Raw genomic sequence first — 22091 nt, 5'->3', positions numbered from 1 at the left:
GAGGGCGTCAATTGTTATGCCTAGTGACATACTTTGAATAACTTACATGCTAGAAATAATAGTCTGTATGTATAATTTGATCATTAGAGCTGATATATGAATGCTCAGATGAAGCCAGAGAGCTGCATCTTTACATAACATGTCCTCGCCTATTTAGCCGATCGACATACAAGCTTCCCCATCTCTGGTCATCAACACCACCCACAATAACTCACATCTCACCACAACACTCGCATCAACACATCATATCCATAAAATCAAATTCGAGAAATATGGCTGCTTCCCACGCCTCCGACCGCGATGCCCTCACCAAGCGCGTCCTCCCCGAAATGACCCTCGCCCAAGGCCGCTCCCCCGCCGCCGAAGCCCGCATCGACTCTCTCCACCCCGCCGCCCGCGACTCCGCAGCCGGCCGCTTCAGCATCGCCGGCAACGCCGTCATAACGGGCGGCACCGGCGCCATCGCCATGGTTGTGGCCAAGGCGGTGCTTCAGCATGGGGCGTCGGGCCTGATGCTGCTTGATCTCAACGTTGAGGCGTCGCGGGATGCGGTTCAGGCGCTGCGAGACGAGTTTCCGGACGCCAAAGTCGAGACTCGTGAAGTTGATGTCACTGATGAAGAAGCTGTAACAAAGGCCATTGATGAGACAGTCACGACGTTGGGCTCAGTTGACATGTTGGTCTGTCTTGCTGGGATAGTAGGATGCGCTCACGCTCTGGACATGCCCATCTCGCAATGGCGAAGAGTCCTGGACGTCAACACCACAGGAGCATTCATCTGCGCCCGAGCGGCAGCACGAGCAATGGTCTCACAAGGCAACGGAGGCAGAATCATCCTAACAGCATCGATATCCGCTCACAGAGTGAACTTCCCGCAGCCGCAAGTCGCTTACAACGTTAGCAAGGGGGCATTACTCATGCTCAAGAGTTCGCTGGCGGCGGAGTGGGCGAGATACGGCATCACGGTGAACAGCATCAGTCCGGGATACATGGACACGGTGCTGAACGAGGGCGAGGGACTGGCTGCTGCACGAAAGGTTTGGAATGAGAGGAATCCGGCTGGGAGGATGGGATTGCCGGAGGAGTTGGCTGGGGTGGTGGTGATGATGTTGAGTAGGGCTGGGTCTTATATGAATGGGGCGGATGTTGTTGTTGATGGGGGAGGCCATGTGTTTTGAGCGGTTGATGTCGTTTTTATTTAGATGGATTATTACTTGTGATATTCTGTATCTTTGAGATGTTCCATTTGCAATTTAGACGATACATCTAAGGCGCAATACAGTGTGTGTAAGTCACAGCTGAGCAGCACCACCAAGGAACGCAAAACAACAACTACAAACATTTGAAAACGGCTTATCTGAAACCCCATGACCAGCCAAACCAATATAATTCATCTCTCAAACCATGTCTCTCATCTTTACTCATCCAAATTCCTCCGTCTTAGTAAAATCCCACCAACGCCGGTCCAGGCCACCACCACGTGGGCTCCCTTGTGGCGCCTAGGCTAAGGCCAAGCCCGCCTCTACTTTTTCCCTCCCACCACCTTGTCTTGACAACTAATTGCCCGTTTAAACGTTTGATTCATGCATGCAGGGCCCTTGTTACGCGAGATGCAACTCACTTCCGGGCGCTTAAATCGTGCGTTAGTTTGAAGTGTGTAAGTACGTAGGGTCTCTACTCCGGAGATAGCATCTACTAAGTACTTGATCCGCGTAATCCTCCTGGTGCTCAACCTCGATAAACACCTGCTGCAGATACCTTCATCTATTGGAAAGCCATTCTTCACAACATGCACATTATTCAGTTCAACATACATTTTATTTGATTATAAATAATACCCTTTGCCACCAGCATCTCTCCATCCCGCCCATCCATCTCACAAAGCCTCAAAGCCCGCTTCATCCACCCAACGAATCACCTCCCCCACGTGGGCTTCACACACCTCACCGAGATGCTCCATTGAGGGGTTTAATCAAGAAGGCCGTTGCACCAACTCCACGCTTCCGTATTACCTTTTTTACTCGCATGCTCAATTTGCAGCGAGTAACGCGCCGGAAAGAGAAAATGTGCGGGCTAGGCGTGTCTCGCTTCGGCTGCCGTGCATTCTTGGTCGCGAGAAATCGGACCTGGGGGAACCGGCATCTGCCTCAGCGACGGGATATGGTTGGCTCCAAAGGGCAGATCGGCGTTGGAGGGGTCTCAGACCACCCTTGGACAGACCGGGAAGGCAATTTAATCTATCTAGCAACTTGGGCTGCAAATAGAATAATGGTGGTGTCCCAAGCCGGCAATCTTGGGCTCTTGTAGTGGTGGTGGCCCCTTGATATAAACAACACCATCACCAGGCTGTCTCCCATCCATCCACTGCTTGCTCGGGCCATGGGCACTGTAGCATCCAAATCTCCCCCTTTTCGCTCGTGAATCGCATCTCATCTCAATCTCATCTTAACATGGACAAAGTCACCCTGTTGACGGCATCTCGGCTCGAGCCCACCGTGGCCATCCGGCCCCACTCGACGGTCGTTGCCCGCCTTGGCAGAACCCTCGCGATTCCCCTTCAATTACATCATCGTTTCAAGCACATTTCCTCATTCATCTGCCTGCAATCGTACTTTATCTCCTCCATTCTCCTCATCAGCACGCGACATGCTTTCTTCTATGCATTTCTCGCCTCCGCATTTCTTCTCAAACACGCATTCGCCATGTCCACCAAAGCAATTGTCGACGCCTGGGACTCCAAGAGCATCCAGAAAATCCGCGCCCGCATCTTTTACGAATTTGCAGTCTTTATCCTCGGCTGTGGAAACGCCATCTTCCTCATCGTCTTCTGGCCTGGCTGGCTGCTCATCGGCGGCGCCTTGTTTGCCCTGTGGCAATTGGCCGGCTGATTGATTCGATTACTCGATTGGCCATATTTCTGAAATATCCAATCAAAGAAACAACAACTCCCACCTACATGATCCAGCTGCATGGATCGGCGACAAGCCGAACAATCATTGGCCCCGAATTTTGGTTGCTCGATCTTCCACTCGAGCTCCATACATGCGCTCAACCTCTTCATTTCGAAAAGAAAAACGTATTTCCACCAGTGTCTTTCCGAATCTGCGCCGAATAGTCCATCTCCGGATCAAACTCTTGCCAAGTGCTGGCTGGGTATATATGCTTATGCCTCTCATACCACCTACGATCCACCACCTTTGTCAAAGTCGGGTCCTCATTGAACCCTTCCAGCGTTGAGACATCTGGCTGTCGTGCTTTAGCCGCTGCCGCCTTGGCAGCCGCAGTCACCAAAACACCAGAGGAAATGTCCGAATCGGAGTCGGTCGAAGTTGTGCGGATCGGCGCTTCGGCGCTGTAATCGAAGATGGGCTTGCCACCGGGGCCAAGGCTCTTGTTGACGACGAAATAATAAAAGTCGTAATGCTGCATAAGAATTAGCGTCTCTGCATAGAAAGCGATAGAAAGCGATAGAAAGCATAGCATGATAGATAGACGGATGCATGGATAGACTCACATGAGGAATAATGACAGTCCCTCTTACCAACATCAAATCATCTACGCCAACCCTAGCCCATGCTCTCTGTGCATTTGCCTGCTCTCCAACTCCGAGCTCCGCTCCAACCTTGCGGCTCTTGTCCAAAAAGACCCATATGAAGTCACCCTTCTTCATGCGGACTGTCCCGCCGGGGATGTTTGCACCATCGTAAAACACAAACGGAATCGCAATCTCGGTTGCCTTGATAGATTCTTGTAGAGCAACAAACTCGCGTCGCAGGGCCTCTCTCTCGGCAGCTTCCTTGCGCAGCGCCGCCTTTGTCACTGCTTTGGGGGCCAAGCCAACGGCAGCATTCGCCTTGATCTTGGCTTTTTTCTCGCCTAAAGCACCATCTTTATCGCTTGAAGGCTCAGAAGCGGCGCTCGCGCTCACGTTTTCGGAATTGCCACCGTCATCGTCGTCGTCGTCGTCGCCAAAGGACAGAAGCTTCTTGCCTGGGTTCTTCGTCTTCTTCTTCAGCTTCTTCTTCAGCGGCCCCGGGCCAGCGCTGCCGGTGGAATCACTGCCAGCGTTGTCAGGAGTGCCTGTCAGCGAGCGGTCCGGTTTTGACGTGCCTGAGAGCGCAGCCTCGCGGGCTTCGCGCTCCTGCTGCTCGCGGACTTCTGCGCGCCGCTTGCGAAAGTCTGAGAGGGCGACGAGGCCGACGGTGTTTGTCGACAGTCGCTCGTTTGTTGTTTTGTTTTGGGGCGTAAAACGCGAGGCCTGTTGGTTTGACATGGCGGCAATGCCGATGCTGGGATCGAGCAGTTTGTGATGAGAGAGGATGGTTTTGGAGCTGTCTGCGATGCTATCCGCCTGCAATCTGATAGTGGATATAGTGTGAGTGACGTGCCTTAACACTGTAAGAGCCTCCAGCATATTGATACCCTAGACTTGATCAAAGAAACTGTAATAAAAAAGGTTCAATCAAGAGTTCTATTCTCAATTTTGCATTCATTACAATTTTAAATAATCTCATTCATAAATTCTCTTTAACTATCCATTAGGGAAGTCTAGTGCCCTTCCTCGTTGCCTGTCCCACCAGCGAATTTGTTGTGTCGTCTGCATACCTCTTGTAAACATCAATGTATTTCTCACTCTCACTCCAGGTATTCTTCACGCTTTCACGATTCTCAACAGCCTTCATCCACGAATTCCATCTTGTCCACTCCTTATTTTTGCCTCCTTCTTGTGGTAGCTGGAGGCCACCCGGCTTATAGTAATCGAGCAACCATAATCGTTTCGCCCATGGAATCAAGCTAATGTCCACCAAGCTGATACTCTGTCCCAAAAACCAAGGACCATCGGGATCCATCTCCGCCAAAAGAGTCTTGATGTGACTATGGAGATCTTCTCGTGCTTGATCGATGGTGAAGTCTTTATCCGGAGTGTGCTGCAGGAACTTGTAGAAGGCGGGAATGATTCTTGTGCTGATGTGGTCCATCCATAGTCGAGCCCTGGCTTTTTGATATGGATCCGGCGGCAGCAGGTGAGGGCCGTACTTGGACTCATCTGAATATGCATCTTCAAGATATTCAATGATGATGGAACTCTCAAAGAGCGGCTTCTGCTCCGTTCCGGCCGCATTGACAGGCACCGCGAGAGTGGGCACTAGGCCGCGGGGATTCAGTCTGAGAAACTCTGGTTCCTTCTTGTATGGATTGATCTCCACGTATTGATGGGGAATCTTTTTCTCTTCCAGCGTGATCCAGGCTCGTTGGACAAAGGGGCAGAACCATCCTCCATATAGCTTGAGGGGTTGCTCATCTGCATGGCGAGCAGCTAGCTGAGCAGCTGCACCGCTTGGCGCTGAGTGAATGGAAGTGTCGACACTGGGCATTTTCCTCACTGTTTCTCGATTGATGTTGGAATAAATATGAGGGTGTTCGAGAGAAAAGCTTTCGTTGGCATTGACAAGAAACAGGATGATTGAGCCAAAATGCCATCTACGGATATTCAAGATCCAATGACGTTATTCGCTCGCGCCCCGCGTGACGATCCCACCATCTCATTAATGCATGCAACCATCTTGTGATAATCGAGGGGTAATTAATATTGTTGCACATATTATGGCACCATGTATTCCAGAGAGCTGAATTTTTGATGCAACATTATGATACCCCTTGAACCGTTCCGCTGAGGCACCAATCTTGGTGTAAGCCGAGTAATGTGGAAGCGCCTATTTTGGAAGCGTCGCGTTTCTCAACTTTTTGTAAAGCTACAAGTACGTGCCCCTCGCAAATATAGACAAAGGACCTTATTGGATTTTAAAAAAAGGTCTCAGTTTACCTAAGACACCTCGAGATATGGCCAGGCACCCCTTATACCAACAATATGGGGTTGTTTACCTGCCACACGCAGGGTGCTGAATATCTCTGGCTAGGTCAAGCAAGGGGGATACAATCCTCGAATCTGAGCACTGACCACTATCGGCAAGTTGCAGAACCCTTTACAAGGTGTTTTCAATAGGTAAGCCAGTGGCTATCCAAGGAATTGAGCCATAGGTAGATGCGGGGCGACTACAGTGAATTGCATTTCCACATGGTGATAGTTACACGTACTGCCAGGGAGAAGGATGAGTGACTGCTATCACACTCACCGACTCCATCTCTCGAGACAATATATGGCGACATATTATTAGAGTAGCTTGATGCATGATTAGTGTGCCCTTTATGTACAGCCCGGCGAATGAAAGTCGCTATCCGAAATTGAGTCGAGAGACATTGTCGGCCTCCCACAGAAAAGTCTAACAACTCATCTAATGAGTGAATTCAGTCAACTGTTGGGGTATTTATTGGATCCGCCGCCAAATGTCCTCGCCTTCCCTCTTCTTTCGATACCGTCCTGGAAACATGACCATTCTGAGCCTGCCTCACCATCTTCTTACGTTGCGGCAATCATCATATACGGCACTTTTTAGTTACGCCCCCAGAAGGCATTGGATGATGCCTTCATCCTCCACTCCTAGCAATACTTTTTCTTCTTCTTCGAAAAAGATGGGTGCTATGGACTCGAGCTTGACAGCTCATCTTTCTCTCTTGTCATTGGATGACATGAAAGAAGATGCGGAAGAACTTGCCGCAACACCCATCTTCACTCAAGCTGTTCACGAATATGGATCGTCTTTGAAAACGGTACCCAAGAAGCCTTTTGCTCAATACGGACTGCTAGCTGGCATCATTGAAAACACCTCTGTAGCTCAAAACAGTCCCGAATTTGCTCCAAAGGATCCCAGGCTGTTCTTTAACACATCGACTCCGTCAAGCGTCTTCATTTGTGGTAGCCAGGGCTCCGGGAAAAGCCACACTTTAAGCTGCCTTTTGGAGAACTGTTTAATGGGTTCAAAGGCCAGCGTTCTGCCTCATCCGTTAACAGGGATCGTGTTCCATTACGATCCTTGGGTATCTGCTTCTAGGGGCTCGCCTTGTGAGGCCGCCTATCTAGCTTCAGCCCCAAAGATCCCGGTCAGAGTTCTCTGTCCGCCAACAAATGTGAAGCAAATTGAGGTGCGTCAAGACAGGCGAATCACGATCAGAAGGTTTAACCCGCTAACAACTTCTAAGGGAATTTACTCTAAGCTTCCAAATGTTCGGGTCGAGACTCTTCGAATTAACCAATCAGATTTAAATACCAAGAGGATGATGGATCTGATGGCGATTAGTTCCGTCCAGGGTGGCATGCCGCTGTATATGCATGTAGTTCAACGTATTCTGAAAGACTTGCGAATCGAGCAACAAGAAAAGGAAACAACGTTCAACTACCGGGAGTTCAAGCAGCGTCTGTTGGATGCCGCTCTGACGCCGGCCCAGCTCCAACCACTTCAGCAGCGACTTGAAACTCTAGAGAGCTTCATGGTTAAGGAACAAGTCGTCCATATTTCCAAAAAGAAAGCCATTCAGAGCCAAGGTAAAGGGAACGATTGGGAGCCCAAAGTGAGTTGTCTTACCCTCAAACAAATCTTAGTCGGCCAATGCTAAACAAATGGAAATCTTATTGTAGACCGCCCAGCTCACCATCATCGATCTTTCCTGCCCTTGTGTGACAGAGGAGACGGCATGTTCCCTGTTCAATATCTGTCTCAGTCTCTTCTTGGAGCAGAGTCCTCAAGTCGGCCGTGTGGTTGCGTTGGACGAAGCTCACAAGTTTATGACGGACACAGCTGAATGCCAAGTATTGACGGAATCGCTTCTATCCAACATTCGTTTACAACGTCATTTGGGGCTTCGGGTCATCATCTCAACTCAGGAGCCCACCATATCCCCTAAACTATTGGATCTATGCTCTGTGACGATCGTGCATCGTTTCACTTCGCCAGACTGGCTGCAGAGCCTGAGAAAACACTTAGCAGGCGCATCTCTTTCACTGCTGCCCAAGGGTCAAGACACCGCAAATGGGGTGTCTAATGGTGATAAAAAGGTTAAAGGCGTTAGAAACGTCCGTGAAAACCCCAACGATGTTGCAGCAGAGCTCTTCGGCAAGATTGTTGCTTTGCGACGCGGAGAAGCTCTCTTATTCTGCCCATCAGGCATAGTTGGCGTGCGCACGACAGCTATTACACCGAAAAACGGGTCCCCCGCAAAGGAAACAAGTCCACAACTCATTAAACTGTCTTATGGACACCTAAAGGTTCGGGTCCGGGGCAGGATCACTCAAGATGGAGGTCGAAGTATCCTTGCCGTATAAGACGGTTGAGTGAATCGGATGGTAGATGGAGCAGACTGTTAGTTCTTTATAGAGATGCAGACAAGGGTAAACACGGATGATGCAGTTTTTAATGGAACAGTCTCCATCGGACTGATATTGAGATAGAGATGTTAGTTGAAGTGAGACTGCATCTTAATTGATGAACTTTTGATCCATTCCATAGCGATAGGAAATCCTATGCCCCTATCTTCGGTTCATCATCTCATAAAAATTAAAAGCGTATTCGAGGTATCATAAAGCACATCCCGTACAACCCACTCTCAACCATATTGAGAATCAGGCATCAACGCCGTCATATCGAAATTCAACAAATTCTGCAATACAACATCATCCATCACCAAATTCATCTGGTACACCCCCATCGACTGCGTCCCATCCATATACTCTATCGGTGTCTCCACGGCAGATGCATTCGCCGTGCTATCGTCAACTACCCCCCTGAACTGACCTTGAGAGAACGGCACGCTCTCCATCGAAGTCGGCGTAGACTGCTGCTTCGTCGTTGATGCGTTGAGTCTCTTGTTTCGTGATGCAAGTCGCTGCATGTATGTCCGCGCGGCTTGCTCTCCGCCAAAGATGAAGCCTATGCCTGACACCAGGCTATCAGTATCTTGATCTGATGCTGATGCTCCATTCCCCATGTCCACCAAATTCAACATCTTGAGCAGGATTTCTCTCCCACGACTAGCAACAGGAGATACACAACCTTGATCTTCCATGATCAGCAAATCCTCCGCCATATCCCTGATCTGCTGCCGTACATTCAATATCGGCAGCGAGCCCTCAACCAGAAGCAGCGCAGTGACCGTCACTGCAACGGAAAAGATCTGATACGCCTGAGGGAGAAACTTTTGCAACGAAGTAATTGATCTATTGGTCCGAATAGTTCTATACACCGCCAAGGCGTCTTCCGCCGCTTCGATGCATTTCGCCCAAGAGTCTCCGAGGCGGGGAGACAGAAACGGACGATACATTCGGATGCGCTGCGTGCTGATGCATGTGCGAATGATGTGATTTTGCCAGGTGAGTATTTCTCCAAGGGGCTGCGGCATCGGAGGTGGCCGACCATCTTGGTCAAGCTGAAAGAACCAGGGGTAGGTTCTGGTGATTTGAAGAACTTCGTCGTCCAACTTGCAGATGGCATCGTAAGATTTGGCATCGTCGGCGTTGCTGTTGCAGAGATGGTGGTTCATCAGCCTAAAGAACCGAGCTCTGAAGATGTTAAGCATCATAATAGTAGGTTCTTCTTGGGAACGTGGCTGTAAGAATGAGTCGGTTATGTCGCTATCGTTGCAGTTGAGTGGGAAGGGAACTCCCGGAGATTCTAAGCGGATTAGCGGCGGGCGATCTAAGCAGATGGATTGGAATCTTTTCGGTGAAAGATGGTAGTTAGTTTAAATGTTGCTTGGAAATTCACGAATGATATTGGGGGGCCTACGTATCTGAATCAATGAGATCCCACCAAATGCGATGCCTCATCTCATCATGCAGGGTTTGAGAGGGAGTCAAGTCTTTGTCTAGTCCCAGATTCTGGGCGGTCCGTACAGCTTGTCCTAGCCGTCTATACAGTTTACATAGTTAGCGAATAAATGCATTTCCATATACTATCGTGTCAATGACTCACGAATTCAATGCATCAATCCCATTAGTCGCATACCAGTAAAACTGTGTAATAGAAAACGTCTGAAGCTGCACAATACACGGCTTCGACTCAAAGTCTCCAGCTACCAACGCCTGATGAGAGGCCCTATGCCACACATGCGCAAGATCTCGCACAGACTCCTTAGGGCAGCCGAATATTTCCACCGTTGCTGGCGGAATGTACAGGGCGCTGACGGAGATGATGGTGAAGACGAGGGCCGTAAAGATAAAGTCCAGCTCGTGGTCATCTCCGGCATCCCAAAACTCTTCGTACTCGCGGCGGAACGATGGGACGTGCGTAATCTGGAATATCCAGTTGATGTGATCAATGTAATAATTGAGCAGTAGGTCGCACATGGACCGTGAGGGCAGGGCAGACCGCAGCTGCGTCTCCCAATATCGTCTCCTGGTCGCCCCCTCCATCATGTGCCACAAGATAGAAGGCTGGCCAGCAGTCTGAATCTCAGCTAGAAGCTGTGAAAGTGAAGAAACAGGGATTGAAGTGGTGTTGGCGTCTAAGCCAAGGGCCCGGAGAAAAAAAGCAGTATCCTTGATATCAGCTCCGGGAGCTTTGAAGCTATTCCGAAGGCGAACCAGGCCCACGTCCGTAGATCCGCCAACAACAGGATCTCGGCCCGGGACTTCCAAAGACTCATCAATGGCCTCCGACTCTGCAAGATCAATATCCACCAACTCCGATCCAGCATCGACATCGGTGTCCCGGATGGCTCCTTTGGCCCGGCCTCGCTTCGGAGGTGCCGGATTCAGGCGGCACTGAGCCTCCCGACGATAGCGGATGCATGTGCCGCAGGGCACCTCGCGGTCGCATTTCAGCTTGTGCCGGCGACAGGCAAGGCAGCTCAGGGGCTTGCGGCCACCGCGCTGGGGTCTCTTTTGGCTGCTGTCGATGCCGGCCTGGTGGGTGACCGGAGATTCGGACATGTGGGCTGTTCGGAGAAAGAAAAGGCAGCCCCGGTCGGACAATGTTCAACGAAGGGCGCACAATCAAAGCAACAGAGAAACACAGAAAAGGAAAAAAAAAGTTTAAAAAGGATTCGAAGGATTTAAAGAAGAAGACTAAAATTGAGAATTGAAGGCTAGAATAACCAATTGAGGTTCTGGGTTAAGCTTTTGTTGGAAGGTTTTCAGCAGCTTGATCTAGTTTTGGCTGGTTTTGGACTCAAGAATCGACAGATCAGAGTCATTCGCCGAGTCCAATTGGGGGGGAACCCCGAACAGACACACACAAACCGGCTATTCCTTTTTGATTGTTCTAATAATATGTACATGCTATCTTTAGAGAAGCAATAGATTCATTAATCATCGACAAATTACCTTCATGCGGAACTCCGAAGCCTTTGATCTAATTAAACGGCTGGCTCAGCAACCCCTCAAACTTGGCGACAACAGCTTCGGCGGCGCCCTGGTATGATTGCGCAACGGCCTCGTCTCGCTCTCTGCCCTTTTCGGGGCCCACGGCGACTCGCTTTTCGCCGAGAGCGCGAGCACCCTTGACGAGGATTGACGTTCGTGGTTGACGCTTCTCTGCAAAAGGACGGAATATGTCTTCCGAGAGACTGCTTCCCAGCTCTTCGAGGTTCCTCTTGTAATCTTCGTCTTGGGTATCGGTGGAAAGGTTCGGGAGCGCGGTACTCAAGTGGTAACAATCTTCCCTGTATTGTGAAGGCAAATAATTAGTAAACACGTATTAATGATATAATCATTGCATTATCACTTACATGGCCTGGTTTGCACCCTGGCCGAGATGGGGACTCGTGGGATGGGCAGCATCTCCGACTAACACGCAGCGTCTCGAGTACCACTGCTCCGGTTCCAACTCGTCGCGGTCAAAGAGGCCGAATTTGATGATGCGCTCTGCCGATTTCACTCCCTGAGCAATATTGGCGTCCCAACCGTCGAGGAGTTTTAACAGGGCATCTCGTTGGGCCTCCATCTCATCCGCTGTGAAGGGGCGCCATGTCTCTTCTCTCTCCTGCGTCTCCCGTTGTGTGAGGGCCCATGACATGGTCTTGGGACCAACTGGATAGGCAATGACGTGAACTCCATCGCCGTACCAGTTGCGCATCGCTGCCATGTCTCCAAGGGCTTCTGGCATTTCTGATAGGAAGGCCGTCTTTGTATCGCTTTCGTTAGCCACTCTGTACTCCGACATCATCTTGATCAGCTTGCCATCGGACGAACCTGTGTGAGACCCGTGAATGAAGGAGCACCTTCTTCAACTCCCTTTTGCTTCTGTAGAACTGCTCTTGATGCAGACTTGATTCCGTCGCATCCGACGAGGAAGGATCCCGTCACGGATTCGCCATTACTGAATGTCGCCGTCACTGAGTCTTCGTGCTCCTGAATATCGACCAGTCCCCACCCTTCTCTGACCTCAATGCCCTCTTCTAGCACTTTATTCTTCAGGAGGAGATTGAGAACGGTTCGTCTGATACCAGTAGCGGGCTGTTGGTACTTCTCGGCAAATGTACTTGCCAGACTGGACTGGCCTAGAATTTCTCCTGATGCTTTAGCATCCCAGAGGGCTGTGAGTGGAAGAGACTCTGCCTTGATAGCATCTGCAACTCCAATCAAGTTAAAGACTTTAAGTCTACAATTTCAAAAATCAGTATTTCTGCACCATGTTTTCAACGTGTTGCTGCTGCTTGACAAAGCACTAACCCGTTGGACATTACCATCAGCGATGCTCCGGCATTACCCAGTTCCCGGACCTTTTCAAAGACAATGGGATGGTAGCCTTTGCGCTTGAGCAAAATTGCGAGGACAGGCCCTGCAACACCGCAACCAATAATGAGAACGGTAGGGGGAGCCATGTTAAGTGAATCGATGGTTATGAAGAGTTGTTAAATGATGCTGTCCAATGATAGGCGAGGATGTTTTCTTGCTTTAATCGAGACATGCTGCATCACCTTTGATATCTGATCTATATATACAAAAGATCAATCAATAATAATGTCTAAATGCTAAATGTTTAAAAATTTCTCGCCGACTGAGTCAGTCGGCGTGCTACTGCATATGAGATGTCCGGTGTTGTTGTTGAGGCATATCCGAAGAATTTGGCCGGAGAATGGCGTTCAACTCCGGTCGCCATAGACGTCATGCCACATTCGGGATGCCCGCGATGGATGGAAAAGTCATAATTGGGTTGAGATTTTGGAATCGAATTTTTTTCCGCATGTTTCTCCCTTTCGCTTTCTAGAAGAATCACCGAAGCCATGTTTGAATTGGCAAAAATATGAGAAAAGAAATACGTCATTCTATACCTGGTAGTCAAAAAAGCTCTGCGCTTGCTCCTATAGTACATCAACACCAAAAACACATCATTAGGAGATTCCCATTTTAACTGTCCAAACAAAAACAAAGCAACCCCGAATCGCCGATACTTTCATTTTCATCATCGTCATGACCCCACGCTGAAGCCAAAGGACCCGTCAAAGATGTCGAGCTTCTTGACGTCGTTATCCGGGCCGCGCAGCGATTTCAAGATGTCGATATCCGGAACCTTGTTCACTGGGTAGAACAGCAAGAGGTTGTCCATATCCTCTTCTGTGATTTCGCTCATCTCTTCCCACTTGTAGGTATCGCTGACTTTTGACATCCTATACTTTTGTTAGTCTCCGTTACACAATTGCTGGGCTATCACCATAAAGGCGCGTCTGCACTCACCATCGCATTCGCTTCTGACTGTCTTCATGATTGGGGGCAACCTTGCGCAGCCGTGTCCGCAACTCTCCAATTGTCTCAATAGCATTCCCAACATTCTGCGGCAGTTGACTGGCAATGTGCCGCCGTAGTGATGCCGCCAGCCGCGGTCCCTTGCCGTTGGTGCTGACCATGACCTGTAGAGGCCCGTCACGATGGACGCTGCCAAAGTAAAAGTCGCACTCAGGGGGCACGTCCGCAATGTTGGCCGGGATTCTCTTCTCCTTGCACAGTTTCCATATCGCTGTAGAGGCTGCCGGGTCGTCGATGGCGACCAGCACCATGTCTGCTTTGTCTAAGTCGGAGGGCTCGAACAGGCGGTCGATGTGTGTCACCTGCTTCTCGGCAATTCGGAATGCGACCTCTTCGTTGAGGCCTGACGCTGGGCAGACGACGGTGACTTGGGCATCGGCATTGAGGCAGTTGAGGATGCGGCCAGCCGCGACCTACCGAGATGATCTTGTTAGACGCTTCACGGACTCTTGGAGAGACACTCTAGACAGAGATGAGTGAGATCTTACCTCACCACCGCCTACCACCAGGACGTTCTTGTCCTTGACGCGGTAAGCCAGAATCAGGCTCCCTCCAGGCTGAACTTGCGGAAATGGTTTACCCATTGTCAAATTATTATACTCAAGCAAGGGTCTCGATCAATTGCAAGGGTTTGGATACGAATCTTCGAGTGCCCACGCGACACGGTTTTGGATTTCGGAGGCAAAGACAAGGTTTCAATGCAGTCTTGCAGCGGAATTTGGGGACGGGAGCGATTCGGAGCCCGATAAGGCGAGCCGATAAGCAGCCCCGGGGAGGCGACCCACTGCAAGCCCGTGCACTGGTGTGTCTGCTACTTACAGCACTTCACAGCGCGCTTGACGCTTCCCGCCCGCTGTAATGGCGTCCGCGCGTGCCCGGTTTAGCGCCCTTGCACGTCAAGCTGATCCCTGTAGCCAGCAGCCCAGTGCGCTAATCATCGAATCATTAGCGGGGGGCCACCTGCGGCAGCGACGTAATTACATTAGAAGCCAGGCCGCATATGCTCTCGTACATGCGTCCACAGCCCCCCTCAGCCTCTTAGCCTTGCCTTGCTTCTCTAGCTATGCAGCTCCAGGCACGGATCGGCCTTGTCTGGTCGTCTCGTCGTTCCGGGTTGCCTCTGTGATTTCTGGTCTCTGTACTCTTCGTTTGTCTGTCGCCTTATTCGCCTCTTCTCCTTTCGCTCATCACCACCAAACCGCCATGTCTGGACGAAGGCTCGGCGGCGGCAGGATCCTGGGCAGCGGCAAGGGCCTTGGCCCGACCCCTCCGGCTGTGCCTCGATCATCCAGTCCGTTTGCCCCGTCCGAGAGCACCGTTTCCATCGCCTCTTCTTCGATATCGCCGCCTGCTAGTGGGAGTTTGGCCGACTTGACTCAGGATATTGGCTCTAGCATCAGCGTGGGAGCACAACCAAAGGGCGGCGCAGCCGGTGCGTCGAGCCTTGTGTGCCCCATCTGCAGCGAGGAGATGGTATGATACGATACCGTGATGCTATGAGGGGGAGGAAACTCTTTATTGTGAACGCATTCTAATGTTGATGGTATATTCAAGGTCACGCTACTCCAGCTCAACCGCCACATCGACGACACCCACCAAGAACTCCCTGCCGAAGAACAAAATGAAGTCAAGACTTGGTTCGACAAGCAGGTCCTCAAAGCGAAGCGCTTCCAGCCGCTGTCCATGATCAACATGAAGCTGCGCGGCCTCGAAGTTTTCGAATCCAACGAATCCAACCCGATCACGCCGCCGCTGCCGACAGGAACAAGCTCTTCTAGCAAGCTGCCCATAGAGACACCCATCGACCCAGAAGAATTCATAACCAGAAGTCATTGGCAACGCTCGACGGGGTACGATATGTGTACGGATCCTACTTGTGGAAAGGGGCTTGGCCCTATAAACGGAAACGTCAACTGTAGGAAATGCGGGCGACTCTTTTGCGAGCAGCACACCATGTATCAGATGAAGCTCAATAGGAGTGCAAGCCATGAACCCGTTCGAGGTTACTGGGCACGGGTCTGCGAGACATGCTACAAGTCTAGGGAAGGATACAACGACCACAACGGAACTTCGGTCGATCATACGGACATGTTCAAGGCTGTTAGGCGGAACAAGGTCGAACGACACACCTTGGAGGTTTCACGACTGGAGAAGCGATTAACCAAACTTACGAGACTACTTGCAAACTCACCAGAGGCACTTGCCAACCCATCGAACGGCTCACTGCTAGGCCCTGTGCAATCTTTGACTGGACAAAAGAACCCTCGGAAATTAATTGAACAGTCAGTTGTGACATGGGAGGAGGATGACAAGGTTCCAGAATGCCCCTTTTGCCGCCAGGAGTTCGGCTCCTGGACATTTAGGCGACATCACTGCCGAATATGTGGCCGTGTAGTATGCGGAGACCCTCAAACCGGCTGCTCATCAGAAGTTAGTTTAAGCATCGCTGGACGTACGTACAATTTGGCCCTTTTATGTCTTCTTTTTTCTTGTGCTCTAGACTAACCTCACACACAGCAACCGGCCCCGGCGCGGAGAAGCCGCCCTCTTCTGCCGGCAATGGCCATATGGCCGTGGATATCAGAATGTGCAAGGAATGTAACAGCACCATTTTCTCTAGTCGCGACTTTGCAGCGTCATTAGCGTATAGACCTCCGGATCAGCGAGCCTACGAAACGCTTCGCCAATTTGAGCGTGGCATAAGGCAGCTTCTACCGAGTTTCCATCGGGCGCTTCAGGCTCTACAGCCAGAGGTCAAAGAGAATGGGGAAGTCGACCTCAACAAACCCCCGCCTACACATGCGCAAATCCAGGAAGCCAGCAAGATACGGAAACGTCTAATAGACAGCTTCTCCAAGTACGGATCTGCCGCCAAGAGGCTTCGCGACTTGAATACCGATAGCCCGACTCAACAGAGACTGCAAGTCGCGGTTTATGCTTATGCAAGCTCATTTTTACACACCAATATGCTGCCGCTGAAGAACCTACCGCAGATGCTGCGCCACAGATCTACACCCTCGACATCCTCCTCACACTCACATTTCCTTCCTTCGACAAATCATTCGACGTCAAGCCTGCGGCATTCAGAACTTGCCGAGTCCGAGAACGCTTCTCAGGCGCCTAGCGAGGCAAGTACGGTGGTGAGTCTGCTAGAGACAGAAGAAAAAGACTTGAAGGAACGCCTCGCCGTTCTCGAAGAGCAAAAGTTTATGGTCGAGGAAATGGTCAGATCGGCCCATGGCGCGAGGAGATTCGAGGAAGTCAGTGCACTGTCTAGGAATTTGGACGAGCTTACTGGTGAGATTCAGGGGCTGAGGAAGAAGATTGGGGATGTGGAGAAGAAGTGGGAGGTGGCATATCGGAATGGTGCCTAGCTGGAAAATAGTAGCCTTGCTTTCCCTTTATTTTGTTTTTTTATCAGGCTGTCGAGGCGAACGTTTTATTAAGCTGAAGACAGACGGTGGTTTCTGGGGTTTACTTGGCATTGTATGGCGTTTATGGCGGATTGGAAGCTATTCGAGTGTTGTTTCAAGGGGAATCAAGGCAAGTTGGGTTTGTCTTTTGCTTCGAAGCCATTTTAGGGAGGATCTTGATTAGAGCGACCATCTACGATATCTTTAGAGTACACGTTGAAGTAATATAGGTACCAGATATTAATCAATCACTCATTCCTGTCAAATTACTATTTCGCCATATTGAGCATCGTGTTGAATTTCAAGCAAAAAGGAAATAGACTGTTTCTCCTTCAAGGCCCTCACATAAACATGCCTTCATTACATTACATGCAATAATGAAAAAATATAAGACTCCGTTATACAATGAACACAAGCTAAGGAATAAAACATCACCATCGTAGGACCTCGAAAGCGTCCAAGAAGTGATACACATCGAAACGATGCCAAAACCTCAGCCAAACCAAACCAAACACCCCTCCCCCAACCTCCTTTGATATCCGAGTGTACCAAAAAAACAAAAGCCGAAAAATGCTACACGCATATATGAATATATGTAGGTATGTGTATATGAGGAAGAAAGAATAATGTAATATACCGCCACAAAAAAGGCCGAGAACCGTCCAGAAGAGTGAAAATAGAGGCCAAAGTAATATCCGATATGCTCCATGTCGGAAATTGTCCCACATATGCAGAATACAATATACAACGAATTCGACGGGAATAAAAACAAAAAAACAGAAAGCGCTACTTTTCAAAGACAAAGAGCAGAAAATGTAAGAGGCAGAGGAATACGGAGATCCAAAGAGGTGAGCGCCATCACTAGTGCACCACACCCTCGACTCCTCCAAGGAATCTCCTTACCCTTCCTATTTCCAGCTCGTCTTTCTCGCTTTCAACAGCCTTGAGAAGACCGTCAACGACGGCATCCACTTCCGTCTCCGGGACGCCCGTACACAGAGCAACGACACGACGATACTTAACTTCGACGTCGCGGCTCCTTCCCTTGAGGGCCATGACCATTTTGCGGGTAACTTCTCGGCGGCTCTCGATGGCGCGGATTCGTGCTCGTAAGATCGTCGCAGAGGGCAGCATTCCCTCGCTGGCGAAGCCACCTGACGTTGAAGCTTCGTCTGCAGCCTCCAGCATAGCGGCGAGCTCGGTTTCCCATGATGATGAGGGGTTGGACTGAGCGGCGTTGGATTGCTCGTTCATGATTCTGAATTGGTCGTCTTCCCGAGCATGGGTGAGGTTGGCGACCTTTTGGCGGGCTAGCTGTTGCTTCTTGAGGGTGGCTGTGATTTGCTCGACGCTTCGGCGGGCCTCTCCTAGTTGGGTGGAGGTTGTTCGGAGGGTAGAATGTAGGTTGTCTAGAGAAGCTTGTTTGCTCTTCATTTCCTGCTGGAAAGTGGCACCAGTTTCGTTTAGAAGATGAGTAATGGCTATATCAAAGGTCAGTATGTGCAAGGTAAAAGAAACATGTTGATCGGATAGGGGGGATATTAGCGAGAAATGAAACTCACAATCAATAATCTCATCGCTGCTCTCACGACTTCGCTGGCTGGATCCTGGAGCGCCATTCTTCTCGGCAGCGGCGTCGCCATTCAGTTTTCCTTCGGCATTCTCGCCGCCAATACCAAAATCCAGGGGCCGTAGGCCAACGCGGTTGGCAATCTCTGGATCGGCTCCGACCTCGAGAAGCTGAGATATTATACTCCTGTTTCCAATCCGAGCTGCAATGTTGAGTGCCGTGTCTCCTGAGCTGTCCTGGGCGTTGACAATCTCGGACATGAATCGAGCGATGCCCATTTTGGGGATGGACTGTGACCCGTTGATACCATTACCATTCAGCTGTGTCGCTTGGCTGTTGGGGACGCTGCCCTGTCGTACTACCCACTCCAGTAAACTCTCGAGATAGTATCGGCTGGCAGCGTTGCGGCCTTTGACCGCACTCGTCACTGCGATGTGGTGCAAAACGGTTCGTCCCTTGTGATCGCGAAACTCAATAGTACCTCCCAGAACCTCAAGAAGGTCTGGGAATGAGCCCTGGTCCATGGAGTTTGTAACAAGGCATGCCCGCATAAGGGCGGTCTCTCCCGATGCATTCACCCGTCGTGGCGAGGCTCCAGCCGTGATGAGAGCTCGCAAAAGAGGCATTCGTGCTAGTGTAGCTGCCCAGTGAAGGGCGGTGTGGCTTTGAGGATCGATGGGCATATCAAGCTCGAGAGGCGTAAATGTCTGAAGCATATCATGTGATAGTTCCTCTGTAGCTGAGTCCATGAAGAGACCCATCAGCATGCTTCGCTTCATCTCTACATCAGGAGACATCTCATAGGGCAGCGGGGGTGACGGGCCCTTGCCTTCATCGACAGCGTCGCGATCGTTGAGTTGGCTTTGCTGGGTATATACAAAGGATTCGTTCGGTTCCGTGGGTGACCCCGGAAAGGCGTTGGCATATACCTCCATGTTCTGCCCATAGGTTCCGAAGCTGTCGGCGGGAGTCATTGTGACTCGTGCACGTTTTCTAGGCGGCTCGTTGTCAGGCATGCTCGCACTGCCATTCGGTTGCTGCTGTTGATGCTGGGACTGCTGTTGATGTTGATGTTGCTGCTGTTGCTGCTGCTGTTGTGTGGAGTAAGCAGAGTCGACGCCTTGGTTGGTATAGTCGGAGGTATAACTTTGCTGCGAGTTGCCGGGGAAATCATCGCCATTTTGCATCGAAGGTTGGCGGCTAAAGCTGGGGGCTCTTGATGGGCCATTTCGACTTCGGGGTCCAGGGGAGCCAAAACGAGCTTTGCTGATAGCAGCAACTGCGTGTGAGGCGGTGCTGGAAATGTTTTTGAAAAAGGTGCCCGACAGACCGTTGGGTCTTCCATCTCCTCCAGCATTGTACATGCGTTTCCTCTGTGCTGCCATGGCTTGCTCCTTGGTAGGTGTGTTGAAATCGCCTCGGCCTGCAACACCGCCATCCTGGCCCATATCGTAGGTTAACAATGGTCGCAGCAGCTCTTCCACACCGTATTGGCGGCAGACTTCGACTCCTCGCTCGAATTTTATCCAGGTGCCCTGATATTTGCCGTAGCCTCCCTGCACCTTTTCGTGCTCGCCAATCTGGATCTCCTTCTCGAGGATCTTGGTGCGCTTTCCCTTGTCGACGCCGGCGACTTTGAGAATCTGCGTGGCATTCAGCCAGGAATCGTGGCGACGGCGCATGACGGCCACGTTGTTTACTTCCATCTCGTACACATCGACACCCGAATACGACGCCTATTGCACACAATGTCAGTCAATGGCTCCCCGATAGCTCGAAATGGCGGGGAGCAGGCCATCTCTCGCCCCGAAGCGCTGTGCCGGCATATGGCGGGAGTGCATACCGAGTAGATTTGAGGCCCATCGACGCCGCCATTATAGCCGCGGTTAAATGAGGCCGCACGCCCTGTTTGTGACTGCTGGCTCATTGTGAAGGACTGTTGCGACGATTGCGACGCGGATGGCATGGCGGAGTGTGAGTGTTGCCTTGCCTTGTCGAGGAAAGGTTGGAGTTGATGCCGGTCAGCGGTTGTCGCACGAGATTGGACACGACAAATGGTGGCACTAGCGAGCTCTCCCAACCCAAAGTCTAATCCATATACTTGGCTCGAGAAAAAAAGTTGATGCGCGCCGGATCCAAAGTTGCGTCGCCGCCTTTTGATTGTTCTTTTTGTTCTGCCCGACGTTTGCTTTGTCGCAAAGCTGTTGATCTGTCGGAGGGTTTGAGCGAGGCCGGTGTTGGAAGCGAAATGAGACCGCCGTGGGTTGCTGGCAGGGTAACAAGCAAGCACCAACACAAGCAGCAAATCTGCAGCAAAGATTGTATGCAAGGTCAAGGTCAGTTCCGGTATGTAACTATTATTACTACTTCTGCCGAGAGGGGGTCGGCAATGTCTCCGCTTTGCGGAATTGCAACGAATGAAACAGCGGAATCACGGCTGCAGATTAACGATGCACTTGTCTCGTGGTTGTGGAGGGAAAAGAAATCCCGAAGCGAGGACGCGAGTTGAGGATTTTGGTCTCAGAATCAGAACAAAGGGCTACAGGTGGAAGGTTCCGAAACCTTACAGGGCCTCCGTAAAGGTTAGTTTAGGTTGGATACTTTGCACGGATCACGCAGCAAGGAGCACAGAACACGAAAAAGGATCAAAAGCCGTGATGCAATGAAAATGATGTGTGGGGACCTGAAAAGGAACGGAACAGACACAGAGGCATATGCATAAGGCTTTCCCCGTATGTACATCAGACCTGCACTGCAGGAAATATTGCCTGTGCGAGGTACGAGGTACGAGCACTAGGACGAGGTACTTGGTCTGCAAATTGAAAATGCCAATTTCGATGCGGTGCGCGTGTATTTGCATTGCAACCTCAAACTCAATTAATTGAATTGCTGGCGACGTGTCTGTTTCGTGATTTCGTGTCGTGTCGCGCCACGCGACAAAAGCGACCCTTATTTTTGGACTTTAATTGCCAGTGAGATGGATCATGGTGGGGTTCAATAACCCTGGGCTTGCTTCTGACTTGATGTGAGACTGTTTTATGTTTGTTTTGTTAAAGATGCTTTCAGTGGCGCCTTTTTGGAGGGCCATTCAATGTTTTTGTTTACCGTCAACACTCGGTCTCTCTGCCAATCACGGCAAAAGTTTGTGTATTTGCAGTGTGTAGATGGGTGTTGACAGCTGACGAGCCATATGCACAGCCGATACGACGGTATACAGTAGCCAAAGAGCGGGATGTCATCATCAGCTCTTACAATTGGGTGCCTTGTTCTTTTGTACCGAAGCTCTTCGTCATCTTGATCATACGTAAGATCCCGGTCTTCTTGATACGAGCACGGCATATAAGCCGCCATGGTTGACTCAACAGTTGGCTACCAACAACACAGACTTTGGATGCTGTATCATGTACCTTCATAGCAGATGCCTATCAGGGTTACATTCTGTCTGGTTTGCAGATACACATGAATAGAACAA

At 50.5% G+C, this 22091-nt stretch overlaps 10 protein-coding genes across 10 annotated transcripts; 4 read left to right on the top strand and 6 right to left on the bottom strand.

Annotated features, from left to right (window-relative positions):
* Positions 1–31: 31 nt before the first annotated feature.
* On the top strand, positions 32–1386 carry V8C40DRAFT_234622 (uncharacterized protein). Its single transcript, XM_083213673.1, has one exon. The coding sequence runs from the start codon at positions 273–275 to the stop codon at positions 1176–1178; it is 906 nt and encodes a 301-aa protein (XP_083076668.1). The 5' UTR covers positions 32–272; the 3' UTR covers positions 1179–1386.
* Positions 1387–1796: 410 nt separating this feature from the next.
* V8C40DRAFT_134522 (uncharacterized protein) lies at positions 1797–3072 on the top strand. The gene has a single exon (XM_083211101.1). It carries the CDS (start codon positions 2451–2453, stop codon positions 2886–2888), a length of 438 nt encoding a protein of 145 aa, XP_083076667.1. The 5' UTR covers positions 1797–2450; the 3' UTR covers positions 2889–3072.
* Positions 2973–4452, bottom strand: V8C40DRAFT_134517 (XAP5, circadian clock regulator-domain-containing protein). Its single transcript, XM_083211100.1, has 2 exons — positions 3515–4452; positions 2973–3423 (listed from the first exon to the last, which is right to left on the bottom strand). Exons 1-2 carry the CDS (start codon positions 4412–4414, stop codon positions 3058–3060), a joined length of 1266 nt encoding a protein of 421 aa, XP_083076666.1. The 5' UTR covers positions 4415–4452; the 3' UTR covers positions 2973–3057.
* On the bottom strand, positions 4431–5467 carry V8C40DRAFT_234619 (glutathione S-transferase). Its single transcript, XM_083213672.1, has one exon. It carries the CDS (start codon positions 5373–5375, stop codon positions 4539–4541), a length of 837 nt encoding a protein of 278 aa, XP_083076665.1. The 5' UTR covers positions 5376–5467; the 3' UTR covers positions 4431–4538.
* A 1064-nt stretch (positions 5468–6531) lies between these two features.
* V8C40DRAFT_284205 (G protein-coupled glucose receptor regulating Gpa2-domain-containing protein) lies at positions 6532–8326 on the top strand (the record flags this gene model as incomplete). Its single annotated transcript, XM_083222122.1, has 3 exons — positions 6532–7041; positions 7099–7467; positions 7535–8326. The coding sequence occupies 3 exons, from the start codon at positions 6532–6534 to the stop codon at positions 8216–8218; spliced, it is 1563 nt and encodes a 520-aa protein (XP_083076664.1). The 3' UTR covers positions 8219–8326.
* Positions 8327–8364: 38 nt separating this feature from the next.
* On the bottom strand, positions 8365–11005 carry V8C40DRAFT_234617 (transcription factor domain-containing protein). The gene is made up of 3 exons (XM_083213671.1): positions 9864–11005; positions 9678–9800; positions 8365–9607 (listed from the first exon to the last, which is right to left on the bottom strand). Exons 1-3 carry the CDS (start codon positions 10820–10822, stop codon positions 8500–8502), a joined length of 2190 nt encoding a protein of 729 aa, XP_083076663.1. The 5' UTR covers positions 10823–11005; the 3' UTR covers positions 8365–8499.
* V8C40DRAFT_234615 (FAD-dependent oxidoreductase) lies at positions 11006–12828 on the bottom strand. The gene is made up of 4 exons (XM_083213670.1): positions 12563–12828; positions 12083–12491; positions 11620–12014; positions 11006–11553 (listed from the first exon to the last, which is right to left on the bottom strand). The coding sequence occupies exons 1-4, from the start codon at positions 12712–12714 to the stop codon at positions 11244–11246; spliced, it is 1266 nt and encodes a 421-aa protein (XP_083076662.1). The 5' UTR covers positions 12715–12828; the 3' UTR covers positions 11006–11243.
* V8C40DRAFT_234614 (bifunctional precorrin-2 dehydrogenase/sirohydrochlorin ferrochelatase MET8) lies at positions 12829–14340 on the bottom strand. Its single transcript, XM_083213669.1, has 3 exons — positions 14125–14340; positions 13568–14049; positions 12829–13500 (listed from the first exon to the last, which is right to left on the bottom strand). The coding sequence occupies exons 1-3, from the start codon at positions 14218–14220 to the stop codon at positions 13302–13304; spliced, it is 777 nt and encodes a 258-aa protein (XP_083076661.1). The 5' UTR covers positions 14221–14340; the 3' UTR covers positions 12829–13301.
* Positions 14341–14839: 499 nt separating this feature from the next.
* Positions 14840–17333, top strand: V8C40DRAFT_284201 (FYVE zinc finger-domain-containing protein; the record flags this gene model as incomplete). Its single annotated transcript, XM_083222121.1, has 3 exons — positions 14840–15109; positions 15191–16088; positions 16154–17333. The coding sequence occupies 3 exons, from the start codon at positions 14840–14842 to the stop codon at positions 17008–17010; spliced, it is 2025 nt and encodes a 674-aa protein (XP_083076660.1). The 3' UTR covers positions 17011–17333.
* Positions 17334–17717: 384 nt separating this feature from the next.
* Positions 17718–20533, bottom strand: V8C40DRAFT_134405 (MBP1 family protein). Its single transcript, XM_083211099.1, has 2 exons — positions 18612–20533; positions 17718–18530 (listed from the first exon to the last, which is right to left on the bottom strand). The coding sequence occupies exons 1-2, from the start codon at positions 20323–20325 to the stop codon at positions 17911–17913; spliced, it is 2334 nt and encodes a 777-aa protein (XP_083076659.1). The 5' UTR covers positions 20326–20533; the 3' UTR covers positions 17718–17910.
* Positions 20534–22091: the final 1558 nt, after the last annotated feature.

This window comes from Trichoderma camerunense (genome assembly GCF_050948025.1).
Source record: "Trichoderma camerunense strain CBS 138272 chromosome Unknown V8C40scaffold_3, whole genome shotgun sequence".
Classification (NCBI taxonomy): domain Eukaryota; kingdom Fungi; phylum Ascomycota; class Sordariomycetes; order Hypocreales; family Hypocreaceae; genus Trichoderma; species Trichoderma camerunense.
The sequence above is the reverse complement of the archived record's forward strand: the minus strand, read 5'-3'. Positions and strand labels throughout refer to the sequence as shown.

Excerpts from the sequence above, each read along its gene's own strand:
- V8C40DRAFT_234614 (XM_083213669.1), bottom strand. The coding sequence starts at position 14,220 with ATGGGTAAACCATTTCCGCAAGTTCAGCCTGGAGGGAGCCTGATTCTG. Across the intron at positions 14,050-14,124 it reads TGGTGGTAGGCGGTGGTGAG|GTCGCGGCTGGCCGCATCCT; the intron begins GTAAGATCTCAC and ends TCATCTCGGTAG. Across the intron at positions 13,501-13,567 it reads AGTCAGAAGCGAATGCGATG|GATGTCAAAAGTCAGCGATA; the intron begins GTGAGTGCAGAC and ends ACAAAAGTATAG.
- V8C40DRAFT_234617 (XM_083213671.1), bottom strand. The coding sequence starts at position 10,822 with ATGTCCGAATCTCCGGTCACCCACCAGGCCGGCATCGACAGCAGCCAA. Across the intron at positions 9,801-9,863 it reads GGGATTGATGCATTGAATTC|ACGGCTAGGACAAGCTGTAC; the intron begins GTGAGTCATTGA and ends TAAACTGTATAG. Across the intron at positions 9,608-9,677 it reads GATCTCATTGATTCAGATAC|ATTCCAATCCATCTGCTTAG; the intron begins GTAGGCCCCCCA and ends TTCACCGAAAAG.
- V8C40DRAFT_134405 (XM_083211099.1), bottom strand. The coding sequence starts at position 20,325 with ATGGAAGTAAACAACGTGGCCGTCATGCGCCGTCGCCACGATTCCTGG. Across the intron at positions 18,531-18,611 it reads CAGCGATGAGATTATTGATT|CCATTACTCATCTTCTAAAC; the intron begins GTGAGTTTCATT and ends CCTTTGATATAG.
- V8C40DRAFT_234622 (XM_083213673.1), top strand. The coding sequence starts at position 273 with ATGGCTGCTTCCCACGCCTCCGACCGCGATGCCCTCACCAAGCGCGTC.
- V8C40DRAFT_234619 (XM_083213672.1), bottom strand. The coding sequence starts at position 5,375 with ATGCCCAGTGTCGACACTTCCATTCACTCAGCGCCAAGCGGTGCAGCT.
- V8C40DRAFT_134517 (XM_083211100.1), bottom strand. The coding sequence starts at position 4,414 with ATGCTGGAGGCTCTTACAGTGTTAAGGCACGTCACTCACACTATATCC. Across the intron at positions 3,424-3,514 it reads GGACTGTCATTATTCCTCAT|CATTACGACTTTTATTATTT; the intron begins GTGAGTCTATCC and ends ATTCTTATGCAG.
- V8C40DRAFT_134522 (XM_083211101.1), top strand. The coding sequence starts at position 2,451 with ATGGACAAAGTCACCCTGTTGACGGCATCTCGGCTCGAGCCCACCGTG.
- V8C40DRAFT_234615 (XM_083213670.1), bottom strand. The coding sequence starts at position 12,714 with ATGGCTCCCCCTACCGTTCTCATTATTGGTTGCGGTGTTGCAGGGCCT. Across the intron at positions 12,015-12,082 it reads CATTCACGGGTCTCACACAG|ACGGCCTTCCTATCAGAAAT; the intron begins GTTCGTCCGATG and ends AGCGATACAAAG. Across the intron at positions 11,554-11,619 it reads CAGGGTGCAAACCAGGCCAT|GGAAGATTGTTACCACTTGA; the intron begins GTAAGTGATAAT and ends TTCACAATACAG.